Source organism: Jaculus jaculus, chromosome 14 (genome assembly GCF_020740685.1).
Source record: "Jaculus jaculus isolate mJacJac1 chromosome 14, mJacJac1.mat.Y.cur, whole genome shotgun sequence".
Taxonomy (NCBI): domain Eukaryota; kingdom Metazoa; phylum Chordata; class Mammalia; order Rodentia; family Dipodidae; genus Jaculus; species Jaculus jaculus.
The window spans coordinates 10,893,421-10,915,266 of NC_059115.1; the positions used below are offsets into that span (position 1 = coordinate 10,893,421).

The window sequence follows — 21,846 nt, forward strand, 5'->3', positions numbered from 1 at the left end:
AACACACACTTAAGAAAATGATCATCATCCCTAATCATCAGAGAAATGCCAATTAAAACAACTATGAGATTCCACCTTACCCCAATAAGGATAGCAAACATCAAAAAATCAAATGAAAATAAATGCTGGCTAGGATGTGGAGAAGTAGGAACACTCATCCACTGTTGGTGGGAATGTAGGATGGTACAACCACTTTGGAAAGCAATATGGAGACTCCTGAAAAAGCTGACTATAGAGATACCAACAGACCCGGTTATTCCCTTACTGGATATCTACCCTAAAACTTTCAAACCACAGGCCAGAGAAATTTGCTCAATCATGTTTGTAGTGGCTCAATTCATAATAGCTAAGAGTTGGAATCAATCCAGATGTCCATCACTAGAAGAATGGATAACTAAGGTGTGGTATATGTACACAATGGAATTCACAGCAGTAAGAAAAAATGAAACAAAGAAATTTGAGGAAAAATGGGTGAACCTGGAACAGATCATTCTCAGTGAACTTACACAGAAAAAAAAAAAAAAATCGCCACATTGTTTCACTCATCTACAGCACCTAACCTGAATCTACCCAAGATACCTTACATACCCAGCAAGCATCTCATGGACTAGAGACCATGGTATTACTATTAATTCAGGTACACCATATGGTAAATTTGAAGAAATAATGGGATATAAAACAAGACACCATGTCAAAAAAGTAGCAAAAAAATTGGGGGCTGGAGAGATGGCTCAGTGGATAAGGCCCTTGTCCGCAAAGTCTAAGGACCCACATTCAATGGGAGATGAAGTTTCAATATATGAACAGTTCACCCTGGAATACTGAATATTTCCTCTATAAGGGTGACCTAGCTGTGCCTCTGACCACTAATACCCACAAAATCTCTTAAATGGGATGGTAGAAAGTCTTGCAGACTTAGGAGAGTGCTGAGATCAGTTCCCACAGATTAGAGGAGGCTGAATTCCGCTTACTGTCTTTTCTGAACACAGATTCCATGGATAATAATAGTATTTATTTCTGTCTTTTAACCATAGTTGTTCATTGGCAAGACAATGTCTGCTTGCAGAGAAGAACAGTGAAAACATTTGGTTTTATGATTGTATGCATAAAAGTAGAAAAATCACACTCCACAAGATTTCTCTCCTACCACTTTTTCTGTCTCAACTTTTCAGAGTCTGTATTTTAATATTTGTTGCTTTGGTTTCTGATAGAAACTACATCTCAAGGGCTTGGCCTTCTTTCCAATTTGGTCAAGACAAATGTCTCAGATACTTTTGTAGGAAATATCTGATTAAATATATAATTTAATAATTTGATAACTATTTGATATCCTACATTTTAGAATACTTTATTATAGTAATGATTACTTTCTGGGTTGAAAAATTACACATTATGTCATTTATGCCTTCTTAATATCAAACCAGTTTTACACTCAATACATTCACTAAATAAATAAACTTGTCTTTCCTATAATATTTCCCTTAAGTAATGTATGAAATTACCCTGAAGAATTTTTATATATCTGGAATAAAGATAAGTATAAATAGTGAAGAAGATTGTACAAACACATAAATCCCCAGACAAAAATCAATAAATTTTTAAAAAAGTGTTTAAATTGAGGTAACATGTATTTACCAAGAAAAAAATGAAACAATCTTCTTTTTGTGTTCTGATAGGAGTTCTTTTCTTTGTTGCACATAATATGAGCTCTATACTATTTTCTGAGTTCTGTACTATTTTCCTGTGGTGAATCTAGAAAATCTGAGCGTGTTTGAACTCATCTTCAATCTCTCCATTTGAAACTATGGACAAGACATGTAAAGCATGGAAAAATTAACATTGGTATGATTCACTGCAATGCCATGACTAATATTATTTTACAATTGAAGAAACATGAAACACTATGATGCTTATGAAAAAGACAAATTTCATTATTACTGATTGCTGAAAGTACTGGTCATGGGGGCATAATATTTTACACATCATAAGGAGTATTGTCCTTAATGTCTAGAGTCCCAAGCATAAAAATATAAAGCGAAATTCCAGGATGATGATAGTATGGTTTCCAGTAATCTAATGATGGGAGTCATGTTCCTGTCACAGACTGCACTGGGAGTCCTGGGGAACTGCACCTGCCTGGGCCACTTTGTTCTTGCTGACTTCTCAGAGAGACGGGGAAAGCCCACGGATCTGATTGTCAAGCACCTGACCTGGACCAACTTCATGGTTCTTCTGTTTAAAAGAATCCCTTGGACAATGGCTGCTTTTGGTCTGATTTACTTTCTAGATGAGGTTTCATGTACATTTGTCTTTTATTTTTATAGAGTAGTAAGAGAAGTGTCTGTTGGTTCCATGTGTGTCTTGAGTATCTTTCAGGCCATCATGATTAGCCCCAGCACTTCCTTTTGGGTACAATTAAAGGTCAGAGACCCCAAGTTAATTGGTTCTTCCTTAGGTCTGTGCTGGACCCTATAGTTGCTGCTAAATGCCTTTATTCCTGTGATTGTGACAGACATGTGGATGGCAAGAAATCTGACTGTGCTTAGAGATTTTGTATTCTGTGCTCTTATAGACCCTGATAATATGCACCACCCAATATCTACATTTATGCTGATATTGATGAGGACGCTAGGGCTTCTAGCCACTGAAAACAAACTCCAAATGCATGTGCCCCCTTGTGCATCTGGCTAGCATGTCCTGGGGAATCGAGCCTCGAAAGGGGGTTCTTAGGTTTCACAGGCAAGCACTTAACTGCTAAACCATCTCTTCAGCCCTCCAATATTATTGTTTATGCTCATGCAATATTGTTTATCTAAGATATTTTGTGCTTCAAAAACAGTAAGATTCATTTTTATTTGTATGAAAAATTATGATAAAATTTTGATGAGAATTGCATTGAACCTGTAGATTGACTTTTGTAAGGCAGCAGTTTAACATTACTAGTTTTTTCAACCCATGAAAATGAGACATGTGACATATTTCCATCTCCTAGTGACATTTTAAAATATAATTCTTTAATATTTTAAGTTTTCATCATAGTAGTCTTTAGCTTCTGTGGTTAGATTTATTCCTGTTTTACTTATTGAGCTCATAGTGAGTGGTATTGGTTCCATGATTTTCTTGATACCAGTATACAGGAAGGCTTTTGATTTTGTGTCCTAATTTTGTATCATTCCACTTTGCTACAAGTAGTTATCAATCTTCTGAGTTTTCTTTTGGAATATTTGGAATTTCATATATAAAATCATTTTATGAAAACAAGTATATTGGTCTCCCTTGATTTCTATACTTTCCCTTTTTATTTGCTTCTCTTGACTCACTGCTATAGCTAAAATGCCAGCACTCAATTGACTGAGAATGAGAAAACAGACAGATTGGTCTTGTTCTTATGCATTTTTGTGTCTGCCTATCTCTATGAGGGTATACCCACCTTTAAAGGCCAGAGGTCCACCTGAAGTCATCTTTGCCCTGTGACATCCACCTTTATCACTCAGGGACTATATTATTAGAACAGAGTGGCTAAACTGTGATTCTCAGAGGTCTTCCTCTCTCCACTCCATAGTTGATATATCTCAAAACTTACATTGCATATGCAATTGAAAATTTTTACATGTGGCTTGATTGTGACATTGGCTTCTGATTTTCCATTTTGTTGTCTATTAATACTGTCAGGGTAAAAACTTCCAACTAAAAAAGATTAGTAAACCTCCAATAACATTATTTTAAACATAACTACTGCTTCTGGACTTGTCAAGCACTTTGGGTTTTAGAGCAGATGGGGAGCTTTAGAACTGTACTGATAGAATAACATGCTCTAGAGTTAATTCATACAGTTACTTATCATAGTTCACTCAGATATTTTAAATGATGAGCTTTAGGACTGTATAAATAATCAGATTATGATGAAATTTGAATTTTGAACACTGGAATATGATGAGAAGTTTTGGAATCTTTACATGGATGGCCATGATTTTCACTGAAGGATAATTGTGATTCTTTGAGATACAAATGTGTGTTAGTTTGTGTTCCCTAGAGGAGTAGAACTGATTATATTAGACTGTGGCAGTTCAGGAATGGTAGTCTGCAGTCCTGCACACGTGGCTGCATGCCTCAGCAGTCCCAATCCAGCACTGAAGGCTGGAAGGATTTCTGGAGCGACGCTGCTCTTTAGCCCACACTGGAACTCTGAGGAAACTTGGTTCCAATGCTAAGCAAGGGCAGCAGAGCAGGACAGATGCTTGTGCAAATGAAGCTGCTCACCAACATGCAGCGCTTGCAGCCAGGCAGTAGGAAGGAGGTTTCCTCTCAGAGCCCACTACAAGGGAAGATTTCTACCCTTTGGAAAGGCCTTACTCTGGAAGAAGGAACTTCTTCTTCAATCAATCCTCCCTGGAAGCAACATGAAAGACCTGTTCAAAAGGGATGTCTGTGGATTCCTAATCAGGTCATGTGGACAATAGAACTTAACCATCACTAGTGGAGAGATAGGTATACAAACTGTTACTCTGTGCACTCCCTAACCTTGGATGCAGTGCATATGGTACTTTATATGATAAGATATCTTTGAAGATCTGATTAACATTGCCATGATATAAGTGGCTCCAGAAGATTAATCTAATAAGGACATCACCATCATATTGTTCTGTTACCTCTCAGGATCCATGGGGGTTTACACTACTCATGAAGTGCTGTCTTTTTTCCCTTTGACAACAAACATTTATTGATATCTTGAAAAAGTTATTAGTCCTCACAAGGCACGGTTTCACTCTAGCCCAGGTCAATTTCTTAACATTACTTACTTACTTATCATATAAAAATGACCCAAACAACATGGAATTTTGAAGAATGCCTTCATTATGCTTAAATGATTAGTATATTAGTTTCTGCATCTTTGGTTTTTTTAAATATATTTGTCAGACACTTACATCGTAGTGAAAGACTCCATTAATGATATTCTAAGGACCAGAGATTCCATGAAAAATACACTAGGCTCAGCCTCGATCCATGGAGTGCCTTTCCCTGGGTGTTGATTGTAATGGGAATCCCTGACATTGTCATCATCCCAGTTCACAACACCTTCTACAAGTATCTATGTATTTAATATGTCTCCTTAGGTAACTGTTTGCTTATCCAGTGTTGTTTATCCAAGAAAACAAAACCATGGGCACTCCTGTTTAAAATGGTCTTCTTCTTTATTTCATATTTCTTCTTTTCTTTTTTTTTTCTGCATTTTTCTCTGTTCCTTCCCTATTCCTGCCCCTAATGGACATCTATAGAACATTCCACCCCTACTCTGAGGCATACACATTCTCATCAGGTACCCACAGAACCTTCTCAAAATTTGGTCACATATTAGGCCATAAAGTATGCCTCTACAAAGTAAGGAAAATTGAAGTAACTTCCCAAATCATGTCAGATCACAGTGCTTTAAAGCTAGAAATTAACAACAAGAGACTCAATAATGACTTTACCAGCTCCTGGAGACTAAACAACACATTGTTTTTTAGCCCAGTCTGACCTGCAATTCATTATGTAATCTCATCGTGAAATTGAACTCACAGTGATTAACCTAAACAACACACTTTTAAACAATGATTTGGTTGTGAAAGACATCAAAAAAGAAATTATAAAATTCCTAGAATTGAATGATACTGTAAAGACACTTACCAAAACTTATGGGCCACAATAAAGGCATGGATGGGAATTTCAAGATATTTTGGACATTATGCAAAGCTCAAACATAGGAATTCAGGGAATAAACAAGGAGAATAATTACACTCCAAATGCATACAAGGGATTTTAAACAAAATTATAGAAGAAAATTTCCCTTATTTTGGGAAAGAGATGCCAAGGAAGATGCAGGAAGCCTTTTGAACAACAAACAGATTAATGAAATAGAAATCAGAAAACAATACCACTAATCAATGAAGCAAAATTTGTTCTTTAAAGGGATATATAAAATTGATAAACCCTTAATGTATCTGACCAAAAGAAGAGAGAAGAGACACGAAATTAATAAAATTAGGGATGCAAAGCCACCATTACAACAGGTACTAAAGACATTCTGAAAATTGTAAGGACATACTTTAAAAACAAATACTTTATTAAGTTTGAAACCCTGAAAGAAATGGATAATTTCCTAGATTTATATGAGAAACAAAATTAAATCAAAATGAGATAAACCATTTACCTGGACTTATAACATGTACAGAGATCCTGGCAGGTATAAAAAAAAAATCTCCCAACTTAAAAAAGGTCCAGACCCAGATGAATTCATTGGTGAATTTTACCAGACCTTAATTAAGGAACTAATCACAATGCTTCTCACACTTTTGCATAAAATAGAAAAGGAAGGGATTCTACCAAACTCCTAGGAAGCCAGTATCACCCTGATACCAAAACCAGGCAAGGCGGAAACAAACAAACAAACAAAGAGATACAGACCAGTGTTCCTATGAACAGAGATGAAAATATTCTGAACAAAATATCGGCAAACAAAATACAAGAATATATCAGAAACCAAGTAAGCTTTATCCCAGAGATGCAGTGATGGTCTAACATTCACAAATCGATACATATAAAACACTGCATAAATGGACTGAAGGACAAAAATAACATTCACATAATCATCTCAACAGATACAGAAAAGGCATCCAACAAAAACCAACATTCCTTCATGGTAAAAGTTCTAAAGAAAAAGGGAATAGAAGGGACAAATCTGAACATAATAAAAGCTATTTATGACAAACTTACAGCCAACCTAATGCTAAATGCGTAAAACCTCAAAGCTTTTCCACAAAATGAAGGAACAAGCCAAGGCTGTCTATTGTTCCCACTTTTAGCTAGTATAGTACTGGAAGTCTTAGTTATAGCAATAAGGCAAGAGAAACTCATAATATGGCTACAAATTGGAAAAGAAGAAATCAAATTATGATTATTTGCAGATATGATTCTATACATTAAGGATCCTAAAGACTCTACCAGAAAAATGTTAGAACTAATAAGCACTTTTAGCAAGGTTGCAGGATACAAAACAAAACACAAAAAATCAGTAGCTTCCCTATATACTAATAATATTTTTTAATAAAAAGAAAATCACATTAGCATTAAAACATACTGTTGACTAATGGAAGGTCTCCCAAGAATGAAAGAGCATCTGAAGACAAAGAGAGGAGATGAGAAGAGAGGAGAGTAAGAAAAAGTTATGAGTGTGACACAGTAGGAATGAGAAGACTTTTTTTTTATTTTATTTTTTTTTTTTTTGTTTTTTTGAGGTAGGGTCTCACTCTGGTCCAGGCTGACCTGGAATCGACTGTAGTCTCAGGGTGGCCTTGAACTCACGGCGATCCTCCTACCTCTGCCTCCCAAGCGCTGGGATTAAAGGCGTGCACCACCACGCCTGGCTCAAGAAGACATTTCTTATTTCATGTCTGGCCATTTGCTACATTATAAATCACATTGGGATTCTACTAAGTTTAAGTTTTTTGTGACTTTGTCCACAAGCTGACTTGGTAATGACCAGTGTTTAATTATATGGAAAGAAAGAATAAGTTAATACATGGTCAAACTCCAGAGGCATACACTAACATGTATAGCACTCTGGCCAGTTTTCAGTAATGGGCAATCTTTGAACAGCAGGTAGAACAAAGCCTGGACACACAAGGGTCTCTACTGAACAGCACGAAAGAGCTCAGACAGTGCCTATCCTTACCACAGCAAGTTCCATAAGGTTTTGGGCCCATCAACATTTTGAAATAGGTGATAGAGGAACAAGAATGAATGAGACATTGAAATGAAGAAGGTTAATTAGAAAGAGGGTATTATTGAAAAGTTTTGAGAAACATTACAAAAGAAAATAATGGGAAGGGACTGTGATTAAATTATAGCATGTCCATGTATTAAATTTCTCACTCAAATATGGGAATGAGAAGTTCTAGTTAGCATCAATAGTATTAATAAGGTAGGGTGAAGGTTGAGGAAAGGAGAATCTAGAAGAGACCAGAGAAGGGGGTTGTAGACAAGCTGGAGGAGGGACAGAACCAGGGGTTAGACCGGTGGAAAGGGCTATGGGAAGCTGGGATAAGAGTAGAATGGGAAGGGAGATACACAAAACTAAAAACAGCATAAATTAGCACTATAGACATCTAATTCTTCATTAGATAGTTAGATAATATCTTTATCTTAAAAAGGTAGAAAAACTCACTGAGGCATTCATGACCCTCCACAACCCCACTGAGGAGGGTCCCCAGGGTAACTAGAGCTAGGGTGCCAGAATTATAGAGAAGAATATGTTATAAATAATATAAAATAAAACTAATATTAAAATAAAGACAATGGGGCTGGAGAGATGGGTTGGCTGATCTAATACAGTCCAACAAAGAGAAAGAAAAACTAATAGAAAAGTATGAGTGTGAATTTCAAGATATTCGGGACACTATGAAAAGATCAAACATAAGAATTCAGGGCATAGTAGAAGGAAAAGAATTTCAATCCAAAGGCATAGTAAGGGTCTTCAACAAAATCATAGAAGAAAACTTCCCCCAAATTGGGAAAGAGGTGCCAATGCTGATACAGGAAGCCTTTAGAACCCCAGCCAGACAAAACCTGGGAAGAACCTCTCCTCACCATATTATAATCAAATACCAAACACACAATCCAAAGAAAAAATATTGAAAGAAGTTAGAGAGAAAACTCAAGTTATCTACAAAGGCAAACCATCAGGATTACAGCAGATTACTCAGCACAAACTTTAAAAGGCAGAAGGGCTTGGAGTGATGTATTCCAAGTTCTGAAAGATAACAACTGTCAACCAAGGCTACTTTATCCTGCAAAGCTATCCATTCAAATAGACGAAGAAATAAAGATATCCCATGACAAAAGCAAGCTAATGGAGTATTTGAAGACAAAACCAGCTCTACAGGAAATATTTGAAAGAATCCTCCATGCTGAAGAGAAAGAAAAGCACACATATGAGGAACAGGGAAAAAACAAGCAATACTAGTTAACACAAGAGGGCAAACGTAAAACTGAAGAACTATTAAAAAATGGCAGAAATGAATACACACCTTTCAATAGTATCTCTTGATATTAACGGCCTCAATGCCCCAACCAAAGGACATAGGTTTGCAGACGGGGTTAAAAAGCAGGATCCTTCATTTTGTTGCCTCCAAGAAACTCACCTTTCTACAAAGGGTGGACAGACACTATCTTAGGGCAAAAGGATAGAAAATTCCATTTCCAGCAAACGGACCTAGAAAACAAGCAGGGGCTGTTATCCTAATATCTGACAAGGTAGACTTCAGTTCAACATTAGTTAAGAAAGATACGGAAGGTCACTTTATATTAATTAAGGGCACACTCCAACAGGAGGACATTACAATCCTAAACATATATGCACCTAACATGGGGGCTCCCAAATTCATCAAACAAACACTATTAGAACCAAGGTCATGGATAACAACAAACACAGTGGTGGTGGGTGACTTTAACACCCCACTCTCATCAATTGACAGGTCATCCCAAGAAAAAATAAACAGAGAGGCATCTGGACTAAATGAGGTCATAGAAGGAATGTACCTAACAGATATATACAGGACATTTCATCCAAATGGCGCAGAATATACATTCTTTTCAGCAGCACATGGAACATTCTCTAAAATAGACAATATATTAGGACACAAAGCAAATTTTAACAAATACAGGAAAATTGAAATAATTCCTTGCATTCTATTTGACCACAATGGAATCAAACTACAAATCAATAGCAAGAAAGGCTTTAGAGCATACACAAAATCATGGAGATTAAACAACACACTACTCAATGATGAATGGGTCAATGAAGAAATCAAAAGGAAATTTAAAAAATATTGAGTGCAACAATAATGAGAACACAACATACCAAAATCTTTGGGACACAATGAAGGCAGTTCTAAGAGGTAAAGTTATAGCTTTAAGTGCCTATATTAAGAAATTAGAAAGGTCACAAGTAAACAACCTAATGCTTCACCTTAAAGCCTTAGAAGAAAAAGAGCAAGCCAAACCAAAATCAGTAGATGAGAAGAAAGAATAAAGATTAGGCCAGAAATTCATGAACTAGAAACAAAGAAACAATCCAAAGAATCAATGAAACAAAGGGTTCTTTGAAAGCATAAGCAAGATTGATAAGCCCTTAGAAAGTCTGACCAAAAGAAAGAAAGAAGAGACACAAATTATTAAAATTAGAGATTAACCAGAGAAATTCTACATACTATAAAAGCATATACTTGACAAAGTATGAAAATCTGAAAGAAATCGATATTTTCCTTGATTTATATGGCCTACCTAAATTAAATCAAGATGTTATTAATCACTTAAATAGACGTATAACAAGCATGGAGATCCAAGCAGTTATCAAAAATCTCCCAACTAAAAAAAAAACCCAGACCCAGATGGTTTCACTGCTGAATTTTACCAGACCTTCAGGGAAGAACAAACACCATTGCTTCTTAAGCTTTTCCATAAAATAGAAAAAGAAGGAATCCTACCAAACTCCTTCTATGAAGCCATCATCACTTTGATACCAAAATCAGGCAAAGATAGAACAAAAAGAAGTAAATTACTGACCAATCTCCCTCATGAATATAGATGCAAAAATTCTCAACAAAATATTGGCAAACACAATACAAGAATATAACAGAAAGATCATTCACCCTGACCAAGTAGGCTTTATCCCAGAGGTGCAGGGAAGGTTCAACATATGCAAATAGATAAATGTGATGCATTATATAAATGGACTGAAGGAGAAAAATCACATGATCATCTCATTAGACACAGAAAAAACAGTGGGGGTGGTTGATTAAACAAGAAAAAAAAACTGGACCCAAACAGCAATGGTACCATTAAAGTCTACATCCTAAAGACAGACTAATTGGTTGAACTTTCGCCAGGCCCTTAGATGGAGCACCTGAATCACAAGGCCCAGGAGAGGGTATGATGAAGTCTCACCTTAATCTTCTCCTGTTTTTTTTTTTTTTCTTCTTCTCCTTCTTCTTCTTCTTCTTCTTCTTCTTCTTCTTCTTCTTCTTCTTCTTCTTCTTCTTCTTCTTCTTCTTCTTCTTCTTCTTCTTCTTCTTCCTTCTTCTTCTTCTTCCTTCTTCTTCTTCTCCTCCTCCTCCTCCTCCTCCTTCTTCTTCCTCTCTCTCTCTCTCTCTCTCTCTCTCTCTCTCTCTCTCCCTTTTATACTAGTTATATTTATCTTCCTTCTCTTCTTGGCTGCTGACCTGAAATTCCCAGTACCAGCATGTGGCTATCATGCACAATGGGCTCTTGATCAGACAGACCTACAATGTTTCCCCAAAAAAGACAGATTTCTGTCAGAGTACTTGATGACCCACAAAAGGTTAGTGGTAAATCCCTACTGCTGAGGAAACCATATGCTGATGGTATGGAACATGGAGTGACATGGGTGAAAGCTGGAAGAGAGTTAATCGTAAGTGCTACATGAGCAACTGGGGGAAAATGATGAATATCTGTCTAAGCAATCTAAACTACTCAGCAGTAAATAACCAGTCATGATGGTCACACAAGTGCAATAGTGGCACATGGCCAAGGTGGGAAACCACGTGCTCTGGATTTGGCTAACTGATCTGCTCAGTGGAACCAAAGCTACAGCTTGGAATCAAGTCAGATCCACATCCAGAATGAACCTGTTCTTCATTACCAGGCTCCCACCAGTCACAGACTACAAGAGGGTCCACACCTATTAAATTCTCTCTAAAACACAAAGGTTACCCCATTTATCTGGGACTAACTTCACTCTCCATTGGAAAATTTGCTCCTCTTTTTACAGATGGATGCAGATTCTAGGGAGAGAACCAGGCTATCAAAAGGGCCCCAGCTACAACTAAGAATAATTGGGGAAATGAGTAAGAGTGCTTCCTTCTCGGTGAACATGGTACCAGCACAAGGGTGAAGGAGATAGACACACAAAACACTAGATTCCTATCAAACCAGATATCCAAAGACGCAGAGGCTCCTAAGACCTCATCAATGGAGCAGACATAAAATGTACCCAACACCGCTCACAGAAATTTGCAGAAGAGGGTGCAGACAGAATGTCAGAGCCACACATTGGGTCAGGATACAGACAGACATTGCCTCCTACTCATAACTGATGGCTATCCCCACAATGCATGACCCATATTTTTAAATGAGGAGTGTCCCTGCAGAGGAGGGAAGATAGGGAGGAGGCTAATTATGGTATGGAGCTTACTGTATACACTAGTACAAAACTAATAAAAATTTCTACAAGTAAAAACAATTCTCAACAAAATATTGGCAAATGGAATACAAGAATATTAGAAAGATTATTCAACCTGACCAAGTAGGCTTTATCCCAGGGGTGCAGGGATGGTTCAACATATGCAAATTGATAAATGAAATACAGTATATAAATGAACTGAAGGGCAAATATCACATGATCATCTCAATAGATACAGAAAAGGCATTTGACAAACTTAACATCTCTTCATAGTAAAAGTTATACAGAAACTGGTAATAAAAGGGAGACAGAAGTCATCAGCAGTGAAAGCAGTGGACACTGGAAGCTTTAAGTTTGGCCAGATAGGCCAAATGGCTGAACGGGTGCAATAGTGGCATGTCTGCTGTGGGGAAACCAACTGATCTCTAAGTGGACTGGATGCCTGCTCTATGGGAGGGAATACATTCCTGGTACTGAAAACAAAAACAAAAACCTATGGCAAGGGAGGTCATGTGCCTTAGGGGTATAAAACCTGCTTTGTCTGGCTGAATGTGTATATTATTCTCACCAAACTGCCCTGAAAGAACTGTAATTAATTAGATCATATTCATATACTAATGCTACTGTCAATTATGGTTAGAGAAGTTCTCTTTTCAATTGTCAGTGACCTTGGGTTGCCTCAAAAGACATCACAATGCTGATAAGAAGTGACAGAGGAGTGATCAGCACTGAAACATCTCTATCACACCCTCCAAGCCTCAGGGTCCATTGTGGAAGAGGTGGCAGAAAGAATGTAAGAGCCAAAGGAAGGGCACCCCTCCTTACAATGTATCTCCACAGACAGAAACTGGCCTTAATATCCATGACCTCACCTTCACAAGACCCTCATAATTGGAGAAAAAAAAAATCAGTGACATCCAAAAAAGAGTGACTAACTGAGAGATGGAGGGGATATGGTGGAGAATGGAGAATGGAGTTGTGAAGGGGAAAATGGGGGAGGGGAGGGAAATATCATGGTTTATTTCTGTAAGTATAGATGTTGTCAACAAATACAAAGTATATTTAAATAAAAAAAGCAGTGAAGATGAACAGACAACAGGTGGTTCTTATAAAGAATGAAGAGTGCAGTCAACCTTTGCTTATGATTGGATATGGAATATTCCTCACATAAGTCTTGTTTTGCAGCCTTGGTCCCCAGTCTAGAGTTCAGAACTGGGACCTTTGAGGATGAGTGTATGTGTACTCCATCTCTACCAAATAACTATTGATAGATACATATGTCAAAGTATTACTAGGAAGCTACAGAAGGTGAAACTCAGAATTCTTTCAAGAGCATATAGGCAAGTTGATCAGCATACTGTGTCTGCAGTCAACACTCCCTGCTTGCTGGTGGTTCTGAGATGAGCGACCTCCTTTGCAGTGTACTCATGTGACCACTGTGTTGTGATTCACCACAGACCACAGCAATGGAGCCAAGTGAAAATGGATTTAAATCCCTTAGGTCATGAGCCAAAGTTAATTGCTCTTTTTTTTTGTCTCTACCTTAGTTTCTTTCAGGTATATTGTCCCAGTAATTAAATGTAGAGTAACATGCCATTGCTATGTAAATATTATATTCTGTGTTTCTTATTGAGCAATTCTTCTGAAGGAAAGAAGTTCAGACCAGGAAGAACTGGAGGGATGGGCAGGATTCTGCAAAATAAACTCAATGACATAATAGGAATACAGCCTCTATAAAGAAATTCCATTATCACAACACCAACAGTTGTCCTTCAAAGTGCCATGAGGATTAAAGTACACCTGAAGAAAGAGAAAGGAAAAGAGAGAGAGAGAGAGAAATGCAGTTCTGAACTGCTCATTAAAATATGAGGATACTACAAAGTATAAATGACAACTTCCTCACTAGCTATTTGCAAAGTCATAAATAATTTTGACCTCATGATTTGTTCATTTCATTCCTGATTCTGTCCACATTCTGACTAGGTTGTGATCAGTGTTTAAATGTAGGAAAGAAACAATGAGTTTAACATAGTCAGTCTGTAGAGGCATGCATTCTACATTCACAGTGCTCAGAGCTCTTTACAGAAAGGGTTAATCATTACACAGCAGGTAAAACACAACCTGGAGACACGGGGGTCTCTGCTGATGAGCACAAAGGGGCAAAGACAAGGGAAGCTTGCAGCCATAAGAGCGCTGGTGTCCACCAGCCAGGGACTGGGTTTATCAAATTGATCCATGTAAAGGGCAAAAAGTGAAGATAGTAAGTAAAAACAGAAAAATGTGCTTACAAGAATGAGAATGCTCTGGGTGGCTTGAGTCTCAGCAGAGGATTTTGGTGGACATGCTTTCTTGTGAATGTATAGGACAGTCTGCTTATGTTTGTACAATGTGAACATCATGAAGCCACTAGCACTAACCATACACCCCAAAGACATCATATCAATGGATGACAAAAGTGATATATACAATGTAGATATATTTTTTTCAGAAACCACAACAGAACAGTACCCAAAGTCCTTTAGGTTTGTGTGATTATTACTTTCGATTGGACCTTTAATATAATTAATAATGATACTATTTACCAGCACATGAAAGGTCCAGCAGAAGGTAATGGAAAATCTAGTGTACTTTACAGGTGTGGCCTTGGCCTTCATCCACCGAGGGCTGCTAGGGCTGATCTTGATGGCCTGGAAGCAACTCAGGATGCAGGTAGCCCCAAGAGACACTCCTCTGGCCACTCTGTGGAGGTAGAAAACTAGTTTGCATCCACAATCATCTAGAAAATTTTTCATTCCCAAAGATACCATTGTTCGAGGAATTCCTTTAGAAAGGAGAACCAAACAGTTGGCTAAAGTTAGGTTACTGAGGATAAAATCAATGTTCTTTAACCTTTGTCCTGTGTGTGACATGAAGGCGTGACAAGAAAGGAGCAAAACATTACCCAGAATTCCCACTCCTGTCTGTGAAGCAAAGATGACGCTCATGGTCAGGGGGCTGGATGACATTCAGTCTGGGAGTCTTATTTCATTCAGAGTCAGAAAATCTTGGAGGAATGGCCACTGGTGTATTTAGCCAAGGCAATTTAAAGGCATTGCTTGCCTTTCAGAAATTCAAGCTCTGAAACTTTACTCCTGTTGTTTTCAAATACTGAGTTGTTATATTTAAGTGCGTGCATGTGTGAATCTGTACATGCATGTGTGTTTGTACTGTTTAGGTTTTGTAATAAGTGGTTTAAAATCTGCATTTATTTGATCCCTTTAGAGTGTGCCATTTTCTTGTGTGTTTATGCTAAAATACTCTTGGCATGTTGATTCAAATAAAGTTTCTCTGTTGGTTAAGGGGTTTCCTGTTTATATGAAAAGAGAAGATTCCAAATTACAATATTAAAAACACATTTTGTACTACTATGATATCAGCATAACTCATCACTATGATATTACAATATTCCATATATGTACCATTTCCTACTAGACTGTTCAACCAAAGGAACAATTTTGTTTCTTGGGATGAAAATGTGCAATGACTACAAACACTCTAAATCTCCATATGCATTTTAATCTATTCAGTGTAGTACCAAATCCAAATTAAATTCTCAAGCACTGTGACATCAAGCCATTTACTAACTTTTATAGAAAGAATCCAATCGACTTACTGTCACATGCAATTTAATATTTGGTAGAATTAGTGACAAAGTAAAATAATTACAGCATAAATAGCTGTCATATCCTTTTGTAACAAAGAGCAAAAAAATATTTCAAATATTACTTTCATAATATCTTAATTTTTTATGATGAGAAACTTGAGTAACAATAAGAATAAATGGGCATTGCCAGAATCATAATAAAGGAGTTAATTAAATCCAAAAATAAATATAAACACACTTCTGTGGAGTGTTACATTTTTGTTAGAAGCCCCGGTATTAGCCAATGATTTTACAGTATCATTGAAATGCTTATCAATTCTCAACACATTTCTAAATTATTATTTACAAAAATTAATTAAAGAACATTGAAGTTTAATTATTCCCCAACAGTGGCAAGGCAGAGGACGGATGTCTTGAGCTCAAGTCCCTTCTTTGATGGACCCACAAATGGTTAGAACCACTTCTGCCTACATACTGCGAATTGGTTGCAAAACAAATAAGAGGAAAATAAAATAGCAAAACATGTGAACAAGAATTGTAATTTTCATTTGTATAATTATATAAAGCTTAGGCATTAAAATTGGAGATTACATCGGAGAAAAACTCATTGAAAAATGGGGAAACTGTTTGTCACCCTAAATAAATGTGAAGAGTTCTGGTCATATTAATAACGTCGGGACAGGATACCATGTTCAGTAAGACAAATTCATCTGGGAGACAACTTCTCAGATGGTGCCAGGAATTTTTTGGTGAATAATACTGATGTGTGAAAGCGTTGACCTCCAGGGTGAGGTAACAACAATGGAAATCGTCAAAGAAATAAAGTTGCACTCAGAGCAGAGCCAAACTCCCAGTGTCACTGGAAAATGGGTAGGCTTCATTTCTATGCTTCAGTTTAACCAACTGCAGACTCACACTCCAAAGTTTGCAGTCAAAATTCCAGTGACATGTGTTAGAGTCCTAGTCCTTCACCATTTATTGGACAAAGAATAAGTTATTTTAATTTGGGCTTAATTTCAATTTTGAAAGAAATAGGAATTGTCTTCCTGATTTTATTTCTTCTTATTCTACTCATTTCATTTTGTATTACATATTAACACATCTTTCCTTTATTTACAGAATTTCTGCTATCTTCTGGACAGCAAAAAAAACACCCCCCACACATACACGTCAGATTTAACCCATCAGTAAATAAACTGATGAAGAAATACTGGAGGGTATGGATGCTGTGGGTGGGAAATACAGCAGAAAATAAATAGATTGTAGACTTCATTAGAAAAACTTCCCTAAAGCAAGAGAGTCATCATAAGACATGTTAAGATCATACACCTGCTCATGAAACATTGCAGATTTTTGACATGCATTGGAGAAATCTTCCTCCAACTTAAGTTACTTCCTAGTCTCCAGAACAGAACAATATTTCTGGTTATCATAGTAGTAATCATAATCCTGCTAATCACATAATGGTTCAGTGTTAGAGTTATGAATGTTTTCATTCCAATAGTGGGCATTTGAGCTTGTATGGCTGCCACGATCTCACAATATAGTCCATAATGCTAGACTCACATCTCCATCCATCCCACTCAATAGGACTGCAATCCTAACTACAGAGTGATCTCAACAAGTAATTCTTAATGCAGTTTATATTTCCTTGAATGCCAACACCATCTTCTATACAGGACCCTCACATCATAATTTTGGAGGAGTCAGTGATGCACTGGGTTTCTTACCTTCATCTTCAGTTCAGATGTTGATTTCATGCTGGACCAAACATCCCTCTGCTGTGCGTGGTCCTTATGTCAGGGGCCACTATCACCTATGCTGAAAAGGTCCTTTTCTAGGATTTGCATTTTATATCCTGGCATACAGTCCAACTTCTTCTGTGGCTCTGTCTACATGACTGCAATATTGCCACCTATATGCTTAGGTTTGCCAGGACAGATCAATCAGGACACTCTGAGGATTAGTGAAGCAGAGACAACAACTTTCTAAGAGATACTGTGAGGTATCTGACCTCACCTCCCTCAGAGCTGTGATTATCCAATCACCTGATGCAACAGTGGTAGTGCCTAATTGAGGAAATAGAAATAACTTTCAATGCTTGTGTTTTGAACCAATTACAAAAAAACAACTGTAAGTGACTATTAACTTTCTCCCTAGGAGCTACAGGAAACAATGGTGAGGGAAAACATGAACACTGACAGTTTCTCTCTGACAGAGACTGCAAAAGAGTGTTGTGTGGGTAACAGGACTCTTCAAAGGAAGTACATATTCTAATTGGACTGTGTGCTCCCATGTTGCAATTTCTATACAAAGTTATGTAATTGATACACGAGATCTCAGAGACACATCTTCTGTCATAACTTGGGAAGAAAATTGGGACCTCAAAAAAGAAACAGGAAATGACTGTTGGTGCAGTAAGACCACATGGTACTGCAGAATCAATTTCATGATCATAAAGGATATAAAAGTGACAAAACATACCTGGATGGCCATGTTTAAGGACATTTTCAATGGTAACTGGAAGTTACAATTGCATTAAAAACAAATTTGCCAAAAATTAAAAATAATCCTAAAGAGGTTGAAAATAAAAGTCCAGTATTAATGGACAGTCACATGAAAGGAAATGGGTGATAAAAGAAGGAATGTAGGTAAATATTTTACTGAATTTATCTATACAAGGGAAAGACATGAAAATACGTTTATTGTAAGCTCTATCTTGTAACATGTTGACGTTCCCAAAAATGAAAGCATGAGAATAATGAAAAGGCTATGTGAGAAGAAACAAAAAACTTGCCTATTGTTGGGGTGAGATAAAATACAGATTCATAACTGTTCAAAATTACCAAATAAGATAAGTAACCTAACTTCCTTTATAGATACATTGTAGAAAAGTTTCAGAAAATATACAGAGGGCACATGTGACCTTTCATTTGGGATGGGTGCAAATCACACTGGGAACTCAACCTGTGTGTCTGTTGTTGTGTGAAGAAAGTGGTTAGACATGATTTCTCCTCCTCCTCTTTTCTTCCCACTTGTAACTTCCCAGTGACATCTGGAAAGTTGTACCTCATGTCCTCCTTCGCCTTCATGGCATCTTTACATTACTTACTCCACGTCAGTTCTTTGAGAGACTGAAGATGAAATGACCGTAGAATCCTGAGAGTGAGTGAGGAGGAGAGAAGGGCAAGTGGTGTTCCCCAAATGCAACTTCTAAAATTTTCCCAGGAATACTGAAGGCCTTTTAATTGGAAATGTGAGTCTACTCTTGAGATGTCCTTTCCTCAAGTTCGTGTTATCCAAAAGATATGCTGAGCTTAGTGATTAAGAGAAGATATGCAAAGATAAGTCTGGAAGTTAAGAGAATGCCCAGGGGAAGGTGAATAGTTAAGGAGGGAAATTCCTTGCACACAAGAAATATGACCTGATTTTGGATCTCCAATGCCCATGAAAAATCCTCCTGTGTGGAATTCCACATGCAATCCAAGCACTGTGGGGGTGGAGATAGAGAATGCTTGGAATTTCTGGGTAATTATTCTATGTAAATTGTTCACTGCAAGGTAAGTATGGAACAGAGCTGAAACTTCATCCCTGCTGTCCAGCTGCCACAGTGCTTGAAAGTGCTTATGAAATTTATTTATATGATACAAATTTATTACTTTAAACAAAAATGCAAGTTAAGGGAGATTTGTTTATAAATTTTGGGTAATTTATAACAAAATAATTTCTTATTGTACTGCCGGCCAAGACGATGACTGCCTAGCAGTGCTGCAAATCCCAGGGAAAGATAGGCAAGACATTAAGGTTTTTCTGGGTCTTCTTGTCAGTGGGAGGGCTCAGAGGTGGGAAAAACAGGGAATCAAGGATCCCCTTGAGGGCTGGTAGAACACCCATTCCACCAAATAGCTGGGCACCCCGCCGAGGGCTCCCTGTGCTGGCCCCATTGCAGAGCCATGTCCTATGCCTGTCCCACACCCCATCCTGTGCCCAGTCACAGCATGCCACATCCATGCCCTTCCCGTGCCATCGTAGAGCCCCATCCTGCCCCCTGTCCTGCGCTCCCAAGTGGAGCCCTATCCCACGCCCCGTCCCACCCATCCTGTGACCCGTTGCAGCACCTGTTTGCACCAACCCATCCCATGCCTGACCCACACCTGTCCCATGTTGCATCACTGCACCCTGTCACAGTGCCCTGTCCCACACCCTGTCCCGTGCCCCATTGTGGTTCCATCCCTGGCTATCCCCCATTCTCCTGTGGTGGGGGTGCACAGACTGTTTTCAGGTCCCAGTGTTCCCAGCCAGTGTTTGGGTTCCTTCAGGGCTTGGCAGCTCAGTCCACCTCCAAGCTCAAATACAGGCAGCTTTGGCACATTACTGCTTGTGAATTCAGGCAACATTGGCGCCCCTGTCAGTCAGTAGATAGGTGGCCTTGGCAAGTATGAGCCAAAGCCCAGGCTGCCTCGGATTCCCATTGCACTAGAGCCGAGGCTGATCCACCCACCTATATGCCCATACACTGTCATGGGAAGACAACAGTGCAAAAGAAATAACATGAAAAATCAAATGCAAGAAAATCCAGTTAGATCACCCAGTCCTACAATGAAAAATACATCTAACCAAAACATAGAAGAATCATTAGGATCAGAACATCAAATTGAACCTATGAACAATGCAACCCTGACCAACCTACTGGTAGAACTTGCAGGAAAGCAACAAAGGACCGATAATCATGTGGATGCTACCATCACTAAGCTAGAATAAATTGATAAGAGATTGGAAAGAGAGTTAATAGTTTCAGGGAGAGTGAAAAAAAAAAGAGGACCTTAAAAATCAGCTGGCCATACTAAATGAAGACATAAAGAAATGCAAGGATGAATTCCAAGAATCATCAAGAAAATCAGAAAATGATGTGAAAAGGGAGCTTGACAGAGCGATGGAAATGATAGATAGAAAAATAGTAGAAAATGAAAACTTTATTGAACAAGTCCAAAACTCTCTAGAGGCTCTCAAGAATAGAGTCAGTGAAGTGGAGGATAGAAACTCTATTCTGGAAGACAAGATGGAAGAAACAGTTTGAGAGTTCAAAAACTTCAGTAAGTTCAAAAGTTCTTGTGAACAGAACATGAGGAAATTGTGAGATACACTTAAACAGCGTAATATCAGAATCAATGGAATACCAGAAAGAGAAGAATTTCAGATGAAAGGCATGGAAAGCTTATTTAACAAAATAATTAAAGAAAACTTCCCCAGTGTCTTAAAAGAAAGGCCCATCAAGATACAATAAGCCAACAAAACTCTGAACAGACTGGACCAAAGGAGAAACTCTCCAAGACATATAATCGTTAAGACTAAACATAGACACAAAAGAGAAAAATCCTAAAAGCAGCTAGGGAAAAATAGCGCACCACTTTCAAAGGTAACCCCATCAGAATTACTTCAGGCTTCTCAATGGAAACCCTGGAACCTAGAAGGGCCTGGAGTGAAACTCTCCAAAGTCTAAGAACCTATAGATTCCAACCCAAACTACTGTACCTGGCCAATGTATCCCTCATAATAGATGGTGAAAGAAAAACTTTCCAGGACAAAAAGCTTTACAATTATATGAACACAAAACCAAACCTATAGAGAGTATTTTAGGAAATTCTCCACAAAGAAGAAACAAATAACCAAACTCAAATGCCTACAAGAAGCAGATCACAACAACCAAACCCAGAGTAGGCACAAAAAATTTCAAAGCCCATGAAAACACCAACACACATCTACCACCACAATATGGCAGGGACCAAATCAAATCTCACAGTCAATACCCTAAATATTAATGGTCTTAATTAACCCATCAAGAGACACAAGCTATCAGGATGGATCAAAAAATTATACCCCTCAATCTGTTGCCTTCAAGAAACCCACCTCACCACTAAAGACAGACACCTCCTGAGGGTAAAGGGGTGGAAGACAATATTCCAAG

The 21,846-nt window shown here is 37.9% G+C and overlaps 1 protein-coding gene across 1 annotated transcript; it reads right to left on the reverse strand.

Moving 5' to 3' along the window:
* Positions 1–14,307: 14,307 nt before the first annotated feature.
* On the reverse strand, positions 14,308–15,222 carry LOC101596881 (vomeronasal type-1 receptor 1-like). Its single transcript, XM_004671827.3, has one exon. The coding sequence runs from the start codon at positions 15,220–15,222 to the stop codon at positions 14,308–14,310; it is 915 nt and encodes a 304-aa protein (XP_004671884.2).
* Positions 15,223–21,846: the final 6,624 nt, after the last annotated feature.